This window comes from Phoenix dactylifera, chromosome 15, assembly GCF_009389715.1.
Source record: "Phoenix dactylifera cultivar Barhee BC4 chromosome 15, palm_55x_up_171113_PBpolish2nd_filt_p, whole genome shotgun sequence".
Taxonomy (NCBI): domain Eukaryota; kingdom Viridiplantae; phylum Streptophyta; class Magnoliopsida; order Arecales; family Arecaceae; genus Phoenix; species Phoenix dactylifera.
Genome location: NC_052406.1, coordinates 6,448,452 through 6,459,101, shown reverse-complemented (window position 1 = coordinate 6,459,101; position 10,650 = coordinate 6,448,452). Strand labels below are relative to the sequence as shown.

Genomic DNA, 10,650 nt, shown 5'->3' with positions numbered 1-10,650 from the left:
CTATTGACTCCCTTTCTATCTCCTCTTCTTAGTCACATTATATTTGTTCCTCTTTCTTATTTTGGGAGGTTTATCACCATATCAGTGAAAAAATCTTTTGAAATCATGCCATTATACAAATTGTATAATAATCATTCAGCACCAAATTTTCCTGGTCTTATCTTATCCATTGTCGCCTAAGCCTAGGTGGTTATAAGGTGTAAATGACAGTCATCAATTATTACAGTTTCAATAGCCTACGACCACAAGCCGTTACACTTCTTAGATTCATGGCCAAAAAATAATGTATATAATTTAAGTAGGGATTGTTTTAGTAATATTAAATGGCTAATGCTCATGAAGGGACGGGTTGGTCAAAGAGGACATGGAAAGCACCCTTTGACATGGATTTACTGTCATACCGGTGCAGGTTGTCAACTATTAAGTACGATGTCAATGTCAACATGGTGCAGTTCCCCTGCTAGTACTTAAATGCTGGAGACTTGATATTAAATCTTGTAAGAAGAAACCACAGGTTAGAGAAATGATAAAGAATCACTGATGAGAAGATGTTTTTGAGATCAATAGTTAGGCAAAGCCTAGACCAATTTGTATACATAAACGGGGAAAATGGGTACAAAGTGTACCATAGGTATATAATAAAGGTGGGCAGCAGAAAATAGAGCAAAGTTTTCTCCATGCCACTGGAGACTAATCTTTGACGAGAAAACTGATGCTGCTAGAGTTGGTGAAAATGTCATCATTCTTTCTAGCCAAATAAGTAGCAAGTAACAAACCATAATAAAATGCCAACTAGAAGGTTTTCGTCCTGGTATTCTTTTCATCATTAGATTTTCTTCTTTTTAAACAAGATATATTTTGCACATATCTTTTGGGTTGGTTGAATCCATTATTTGCATTTGTTCCAGGTACGATCCATTGAATTATAATTGCAAATCCGGAATATATAATTAATGCTCCAAATAGAAGAGGAACAAAGTAAAATCCAGAGAAGAGTTTTAGACTTCCTTTAATAATCAGAAAATTTGCCGCTAAGTACTAAATGGAGGCCAGTGTCTGGTGACTATGAATATGTTTGTTTTGATTTGAAGAAAGGCTTTTAGCACAAATTAAAATCCTGCGCTTAATTTTAATGTGATGTTTGATTGTGTGAGGGAAAGCACCATGGCAATCCCAAGAGATGCCCTTTGCATTTGGAAGCATGATTCCTTGTACTGCTTTAGCGATGCAATACAAAGATAAAGAGGATGCGGCTCTATATATTCAGAACTTAGTGAAGCCTTGGGTTTACAGGTGTTGCCGAGTTCGGATGGAGGACAGCACATATGGAGGGAAGTGCCAAAGAACTCATGATTTAAACCTAGTTTTCTCACTGCCTGTGTAGAAGTTCAGCAAGTTTATCCAAGAATGATTTAAAAGTTGCACGTAACATTATAACTCAAAACTTGGCCAGGTGGGTAAAGAAACCAACTGCAGGATTGTGTTTCAATATGGCCTCTTCAAAATTTCAGCATTAAAACATGCCCTCTTCAAAATTTTATGCAAGAATGAGGCAATATTGGAGGATCAACCCTTGCGTGCATAAGTTTAGACATAACCAGAACAAATTGGCTTTTCTTCCAGACAAGTGATTCTGCAAGTCTCTGAACAACCCCATCTTATGACCATAATTGCCTTCACTAAATACTGGACACTTCATTTAGGGCCACAAAAGAACCAAGCTTCTCATGGAAACTCGAGCTCAGCTTAATAACTGACTTTATTTTGGAAAACGAGACAAGCTCAAGCCTCAGTTAGGAGGTCAGCTCATAATCAACGCAAATCAAACAGAACTGGCCTAGCAAACAAAGTTGAAGCTCAAGCTCAGCTTAATAATAAGCTCAACGGGCCAAGTTTAAGCTCTAAAGTTCCAACTAAGCTAGCTTGTGTCATTTCTTTCTAGGACAATCTTTGGTGTTACCATAAGCTTTTTTTAAATTGACATACAACGTGTTCATATTTGTTAAGGTCTTTGTTCCGGATCCGAGCCCACCACACCGCCAAAAAGCCAACCGTGGAAGACTTCGGTCCATAACCGTGCCAAAGGAGGGCCAAACCATGGTCAAAGTCTTGCGCTTGCCAGCGCATGACCGCGTGATGAGGACCCTCCATGAACACCGCCGTTGGGGCTCGCAACCAAGGGAGATTCAAGGCCTAGACAAGGTCAAAGGAGAGCATCACCAAGCACAAGGCTCTGGCCAACCCCTTGGCTTGGAGGAGTGGCCAAGCCTTGGCCAAGCATCTCCAAGGTCGGCCAAGACAAGGCCCAGCAGCCCCCAGCCACTGCGCGCCCGTGCGCACCCACCGCAAGCCCCTGCGCGCGCACAGGTCGCGGTTGCGCGCCCCCTTGCCGTGCCCGGCCGCGTGACGCCTGTCAGCCCGCACGCGCCCGCGCGCGTGCGACAGCAGCTTGCCACGGCCACCCACACACGCCAGCGCCCTGCCAGGCGGCTTGCCGCGCGCCCAGACCTGCTGCCGCCCCACTGCCATGCCCCAGTGCCCAGCCACGCCCCTGGCCCCCTGCTGCCGCACCCCAGCGTCCTGCCCAGCCTTCTGCCGACCAGCCCTGCTGCCAGCCGCCCAGCCAAGGCCATCCAGCTCCCCTGCAGGTCAGCTAAGGGCCTGCCCAGCCACCAGCAGCCTTGGCCACTCTATTAGCCCCCCTTCCATGAAGAGGTTGTCCCCCATTGGAGCCTATATATATGCCTTATTGAGAGTTTGGAAGGAACTTTTGGACTAGTATTCTCTTCTTATATTTTCGGCCTAATCGACCTAAGGGCTTGGGAGGGCTTTGCCCTATTGTATTCGGTCCTAGAGTGTAACCCATCATAGTTCCACTAGATTATACTTGTAAGCTTCATTTTGGAAATAGAATCAACCTTAATCTTTCCTCCACAAATACTTGCATTGTTTGGTTGTTTCATTCAAGCCAAGAATCGAACTAAGCTGCAGCCAGTAGACCCGCCTCTTGTCTTGATTCCCTTGGCTACTAAGTGCTCGGCACACAACTGACGCTACCCGTTCGGCCCGCATTCGTATATCTATAGGCATCCGAAAGGAGCATAAAGCGAAGAATTTGGTGTGGCGACTTGAGGCCGAAAGCCGCCCTCCATCAGTCTTGCCCCCATCGTCATGGACCTTTGAAGAACCTGTGGATATTATTTCATATGCCCAAACTGACCGATCAACACTCAAATCACTTCGCCTGCAATCAGTGCAGCATCTCAGCTATCGTTACTTGTACAGAGGGGCGCCAAGCTGGCCATCGCACTTGTGCATCATGGACGTATAGGTATTAATTTTGTGATGAAAAAGTCCTCGAGGACCATGCACAGCTTATTCAACTGTAGAGGATTCATGGAATTATCACAAGCTGATATCATGAATGAGAAGCTTGACAAGACTCAGCATCCAATAGGTGTAAGCTTAGCCGACTTTGCTTGCTGCAATAGCTCAACACAGTTGGGCTATTGTCTGTTAATACTCAAGACTTCTTAAAGTAGATACATTATGTTAAAGCATAATGGTGGTAAATACAGCCCTGAGGTGCTCCAAACTGTCCAAAAATCTCATTGGTCAATAGGAGGCCATCCTCTAATGGCATGCCAGAGCAACTTTACATCACCTGAAGTTGAACTCAACCAAGTTCAAATGAAGCAGTAAGTTGTGATGTACTTCTCTTGTAACTTCCCACAAACTTTGTCATCAATTAAACTCACGATTAACTAAAACATCAGCACAAGTATTCAAACCAGAATGTGAGTTCAACTTCCTCTGCTCCGAGATATTTACAAATTACTAATTTGAAATGTCATGTATTGCCCCTCTGCATACCCCCCCCCCCTCCCCCCCCAACAAACATATTTTTGTTCATCAGTTCCATAGATCGAAGGTACTTCAGTTGCTGACTCTAGATAAGAAAAATAATGGCACAGAACTATTATTAGTTCATAAGGATGTCGCTGATGCCAGATATGAGGATGCTGAACTTGATCCTGTGGGATGCTGATGATGATAAAATTTGACAAGGTTCCAAATTGTAAGAAAAATAGATTGGAACACAATATTCACTTTCTAGGAGTGCTATATCCCCCACCATAACTAGAAGCTCATTGTATTTTTACATGCACATTAGGGAAGGATAAAATTTACATAAACAGACAGACCGCAGCAAATTTGTTGTCTGTTCACGGAGATTGAATGGTAGCTCAATGAAGTCTCCCCTGATTCCAATTTCTGTTCAGCCAAACCTAGAATAATCCAGGCTCAATTACTAAATGTTAGCATGATAGGCAGGCATACCTTGGCCTAGAGTGGATCTAGCAATTCTTCCCTTTGCGGAGATTGAAGATACTCTGATGACAAGGATATTATAGGTTTAATCACGCACTTGGATGTACAAACCATACCAAGATTCCATGAAGACTTGAGCACCATGAAGCAACGTGCCCAGTAAATAAACTACTAAAACACCTTAGCAGCTCAAACATCACTACCACAGGCAAAATCAAGCCTACATCCCATTTATTAGAAGTCTGCTTTTTTTTCGCAAATTACTGTAGGTGTATGATAAATAAGTCTGTCTAGGTACAATTACACTGCTGTAAGTGGTGCCACCCTCTCTCTATGGACAATTTTGCTGCCACTAATGGCACCCTTAACACCTTCATGCTGCTATCCACACCATACATGCATGGATCTCTCTATCGTCCAACAATCGCTATATAGAAAACTAGTTGCCACACAATTAAGACCTTGTACAGGCTTCATATTTAAACCCATCCCCATTTCTAACCTCACAAAACTACACCCATTAAAACTCCACTTAAACCACACCCATCTAAATGGCCACTAGGTTGTACGCGGAACCATGCAGCCCTTCAGAAGCCAATAATTCTAGCCTCCATTAACCACATAGATCGAATCTCGCCTTTGTGTGACAAAACACCCTACACACTTTAGTATCCCATGCTTGGCATTCCGCACCCAAATCCTAGATTCTAAATAGAAACACTCCAAATTCCATCTCTCCCATCTCATGAGACATCAACATTATCTTATGATATTTTTATCTACCATTGCCTAGTTTCAGATAGCTGAATGTTATGTCCATGGGAAAACAAGATTTCAAAATCCAAAATCTTCCAACCACACGCTTTCATATGAATGACCATTCAAGGCAAAATAATAAGTCAGGTAGAAGAAAATGAATGTAAAGAGTCATTTGAAAATGGTGAGTAGACAACTACTCATCTTCAACATAAGTACAACTCTTATACGTGGAGCATTAATGCCCATTTGGTAGAGGTTTTGGTGGGCCAAAAAACACTTTCTGACCTTTCAAAAATAATTTTGGATGGAATAGGGGTGTTTGATAAAAAAATTAAAAAGTTGTTTTAGTTTTGCCAGAAAGCTAAAACAGTTTCTTGGGAGAAGCTTCAAAATGGTGCATCTTCGAAACAGCACTTTTAACATGCGTGGAAAGCTGTTTTGATTTATAATTTTTTTCTCTTTTTAGACCAAAATATCCATGATAAAATATTATAATTAAAAAAATTAGTTCCTAAAAATATTATATTAATAAAATATTAATATATAATGATAATAATTATAATATTTTATATCTTTATTATTGTATTATACTATAAATATAATAATACATTACATTATATTATAATACATTGATATGTTATGCTACATAATATCAAATTATGTTATATTATTATGCTATAGTATACAATATTATATTACTATATTATAATAATATTATGTTATATTACAATAATATTATACTATATCATATATTTATGTATTAATATATATTATATTTTATTATGCTCTGTTGTATAATACTATACAATGTCCTTTATAGTTATTTTGTCATACCAAAAGTACTTTCTCAGTTTGTTTACCAAACACATATTAAAGTTCAATAGTACTTTAAAAATATAGTTATTAAACAGCAAATAGCTTTTTATAAAAGCTATACTTCAAAAAGCTTTATTTCTGAAAGCTCTACTGCAAACAGTTCTGCCAAACGGGGCCTAAGTAGCATTGTCAAAACTGATGGTCTATTCTTTTATCTACGGATTGGACATGTTAACAAGTTGATTGTTACTTGGAATTGTCCATCTCCTATATCCTAATAAAGATGGTCAGGAGATAGTTGACAATTTCATGCATTTGGTTTAACGAGAAAATTGAAGAGAAAAACCATTTATACTTTCTAGAGTTTGAGCTTTAAAATTGATAAACTTATCTTGATTGCAATATCATCCTTGTTAGAACAACAACTGGTTGTCACCGATCATTTCTTATGGGTGCCTAGTTGGTCTTTTGTCTTATATTCTCCTGATAAAGGTGAGACTCCTCGTTTCAAATAACTCATTATTTTTCCAAGACATTTGTTGCTTTCCACTATACAATGTAGGAAAGAGGTAGCTTTGTCGTCATCACCAAGTTTAGCTTCGCCTTGTATATTCCTAACATTTCACAAAGAGAATCCTCGATGCAGAACTTTCTTAATATTCATTCCAATTCCTACTAAATTTGTGACGACCCCAATGCCAACTTTTTAGAAGTAGCAACCCATTAGGATAGGGTAAAAGTTCAAAGTTAAATTTGTCTTTAACCTAAAATGTGAATAGCTGCAGCCATGGTCCCTTTCCCCAGCTAACATACAGCCTCTAGATTACAAAGCCAAAACATTCAAGATATAGATGGTTTGACAAGAACCCAGACAAGGGCTCGTAAACAAATCATTGCCTTGGGTTTGCAATGTTAGTACCTTCATGATTTATCATTCAGGATTTTGATTCTCTTGCCGAAACAAGTTATTTCTGGAGTCCATGCTATGACATATGTTATGTAACTTGTGCTATTCTTCCCTATCATGTTGCATGAAGTTGAAAGGGCTTTATGATTTTCTAGATAGAGTCCTCTTGTCAATTCAGTCCAAAATAAATGCAAAAATGAAAAATGAAAAGAAAGTTTATTTTGCATTCATGCCACAAGATAAAGAAATGCATGCAAAACCTATCTCAAAATCGCCACATATAAATAAAAAGCAATCAACGATTCCAACTAAAGTTTCTTGTATCTAAATGACAATTTGTTAGCTAAAGCAAGGGCCTCAAGATACCTATTATCATCCAAACTTTATACACCCGATATAACAAATAATGTAACCCATCTCATGGCGATTGTTAGATCCATAAAAAAGCCTCCAGCTTAGCAGATAATTAGGCCTAAACAGATGATGGGCAAGAATGCTGCAGTCACCAAAGCAAACAACTCGGCCCTACTCAATCAGAGAAATATAATTATTAAAGGTCATGATGCCAGGGTTAGCTAGAAGTACCTAATTCAAGGAAAGAAAGAATTGAATGCAGCATCCCGGTGTTCCTTCCGGATGATGTCTCCACGCTCTTTCGCTAAATACAGATTATGATCTTCTCTTATGCCTCCACAAGAAATGATATGAACCAGCAACTTTTTGCTGCCAGGTCCAGTTTAACACAGGTCATGAATGCACTGGCTGCATATAAGAAGTTTCTAGGCATGATGCACTCCATTTACAATTCCTGTCTTCAAACTACCTCTTCTTGCAGCTCTTATACGCCCCATAAGATTCTCCCCAAGACTGCCCAATCCATTCCTCCCAACTAATTTGGTGCCAAAGCTGCGGTACAACACACTCAATCGCTTCTCATCACCATCAATCTCAGCCAATTCCATCACATGCTTCCTTGAAATCAGTCCATAGAGGAAAAGGGAACCAGAACCAGACTTCCTCTCACCAATCCCTACGCGTACCAATGAAGTACAGTCAGACCCCAAAGAACATGGGTCATAAAGAACCGAAAAGTTTCCAAAATAGAGATCAGGAGTTCGGAACAGGTCATCCAAATCCAAAACTTCCTCTTTAGCATCCGTTCTCTCCATCATCACTGGCACCACGAATCTCCTCCTAGCTGCCCTCACTATGTTTGCAGCCTCTCTGAATCCACTAAGGAGAGCTCCATGCATCGTTGCTGGATACCGCCGGTTTGTTGCCTCTCCAGCAAAAAAGACCCTCCCATTACCCACACTCTCAGCTAACACATCATAATCATCGCCAGAAGAGCCAACAGCAACATAAGAATATGAACCATAAGCAAACTTATCCGACCCCCATCGAGTACATATCGCTTGAATTGGTTTGGGGACTTCAATACCCTTTGGGGAAAAGATCCTCCTGAGAACCTCTAATACCCTCTCAACGTGCACCACTGGCGAGGTTGTCTCAAACTTGATGGCAGACTCCCCTGCAACAAGAGCAACAAGGAGTGGCCCGCCAGAGACCGAAGAATAGCTATAGAACAGAAAAAATTCACCTCGCTGACTTGAATCCTCAGTCAAGTGGCCGAATGTATCGATCTCGCCGTTCCAGAAATCATAAGGAAACAGCATTGCGACCTTGTTCAGCAGCCCAAAACCCAATCTTTTGATGGCCTCCTGCTTCTGTGGTGGGAGGTCGGGGACAAACTCAATGCAGCCCTTCTTAAGCACGCCGAGGGGGACCGTGCAGAGGGCCATGTCACCCCGAAAGACCTGCCCGTTGGCGTACACCATCACTCCGTCACTCCCATATTGAATTCGAGTCACGGTCTGGTCATAGAAGATGGGGAGGTTCTCCGCAAGGGCCCGAACGAAGTGGGCATTGCCCCCGGGGATGAAGCAGTGGTCGCCACCCATCTCGTAGGGGTCATCCTGGTCCCAGAAGGCCATGGAGAGGTTGGAGAGGAGGGTGGCATTAGCATACTCAAGGTTGGCGAGATGCCAGTCCAGCAGCATCCGCTCCTCAAGAGAGTCAGCGACACCATAGGCCTGGCGGAAGGCCTCAAGGGCGGTGCCAAGGGAGACATCGACGGACTTGAGCTCTTCGGTGATGGCCTGGCGGAGCTTGCAGACCTTGTCGAGGAGCTGGTTGAAGGAGGCCTCGACGCGGGAGTCGACGACGGGGTCGACGGGGCGACCATCAGGGAGGTAGAGGGGGCACTTGTCGCGGACTTTGTGGAGGGGGAAGCCAAGCTGGCGGGCGAGGACGCCGAGGGGGTTGCCATTGATGCCGGTGAGGACGCTGCCGCCGAGGTCAGCGGCGGCGACGGTGGCACCGTCGGGAGACAGCATCTTGTGGGTGAGGACGCGGCCACCGGGGCGGTGGCGGCCCTCGAGGACCGCGACCTTGAAGCCTTGGGCGAGGAGCTGGCGGGCGGCGGCAAGGCCGGCGAGGCCCGCGCCAACGACGACGACGGTGGGCGGGGGGAGGGACGGTGGGCGGCGAGGGGCGGCGGAGAGGACGGCGGGGGCGAGGCCGAAGTTGATGTAACCGTGGTCGAGGAGGAAGGAGTAGGCCGCGGTAACAAGGGCGCGGTGCTCGGCGCGGATGGACTCCATGGCGTGGGACTCGGTGACCCAGGCGGAGGGGTTGGAGCGCCACAGCGCGAGGATGTGGTTCCGGACGACGATGTAGTTAGCCTGGGCGGCGCCGCCGAGGACAGGGACGACGTTGGCCTCGATCTCCTCCTCGGTGAGGGAGTCGACGGGGAAGCCCACGGAGATGGCGATAAGGGCCTCGACGTCGAGCTCGCGGGCGAGGCGGAGGGCGGACGGGCCGGCAGCTCCCCGGGGGCGGCCGCGGCGGCGCGGGGCGGGGGGGAGGTCGTTGATCTGCATCTGGATGAGCTCGTCGATGAGCTTCTCGGAGTAGACGACGCCGGAGGAGCGAGCGGAGTGGGGGCGGAGGACACGGAGACCGTGGGAGGGGACCATCTCCGGGAACTGCTTCTTACGGCGCCGGCGCTTCCTGGCCGGTGGCGCGGGGTCGTCGGCTGCGGCGGCGGGAGGAGTCGCCTCGGAGTCGTCGGTGGGAGGGGGAGGAGGGGTATCATGGGAAGGCGGGGGAGGGGTAGATTCGGAATCGTCGGCGGGGGCAGGAGAGAGGGGGGCGGGAGGGGTAGACTCGGAATCGTTGGCGGGCGCGAGAGGGGTACTTTGGGAAGGGGCGGGAGGGGTAGACTCAGAATCGGGGTCTTCCATGGTTTCTCTTCTCTCTCTTTCGTCGCCGCCGCGGCTGGAAACGAGAGAGGGGAGCCAGGGTTTCCTTCCCTTCCCTTCTTTCTTTCTTTTTTTTCTTTTTTCTTTTTTTTTTTTCCCTCTTCTCTCGGCTCTTCGCTTTGGGCTTAACTCTTCTTTGTGCTTGGACTAGATTGGACGTCCTAATTAATTTAATGACAACAGGATATATAGTAAGGGTACGGATGGATTTTAAGGGCTTTCTTGGTCATTTCATGCGTGCTTGGACTGGTCCATGAGACTCCAAGTTTTCTTTGAAAGAACGGAGGGAGATATTTGGAATAGACACTGCTTGGACCTTCAATATCGAAAACCATTTGATTATTCTGGATAATTTCAAGCTTTACTACCTATAATTATTAAAAGATCAATTAGTGCTATTAGCTCTACATTTTTCGTACTATAGATTAAATTTTCATTAACCTTTTATCCTAAAACTTTAAAGTATCATAGAATATGGATTCATGTAATTTGAAAGGTAGATATTGTTTGCGT

At 44.4% G+C, this 10,650-nt stretch overlaps 1 protein-coding gene across 1 annotated transcript; it reads right to left on the bottom strand.

The window, feature by feature from the left end:
* Nucleotides 1-7,011: 7,011 nt before the first annotated feature.
* LOC103707941 (lysine-specific histone demethylase 1 homolog 1) lies at nt 7,012-10,241 on the bottom strand. The gene has a single exon (XM_008792668.4). It carries the CDS (start codon nt 10,117-10,119, stop codon nt 7,594-7,596), a length of 2,526 nt encoding a protein of 841 aa, XP_008790890.2. The 5' UTR covers nt 10,120-10,241; the 3' UTR covers nt 7,012-7,593.
* Between the last annotated feature and the right edge of the window lie 409 nt (nt 10,242-10,650).

Bases quoted from the DNA above. Each gene is read 5' to 3' on its own strand.
- LOC103707941 (XM_008792668.4), bottom strand. From the start codon at position 10,119: ATGGAAGACCCCGATTCTGAGTCTACCCCTCCCGCCCCTTCCCAAAGT.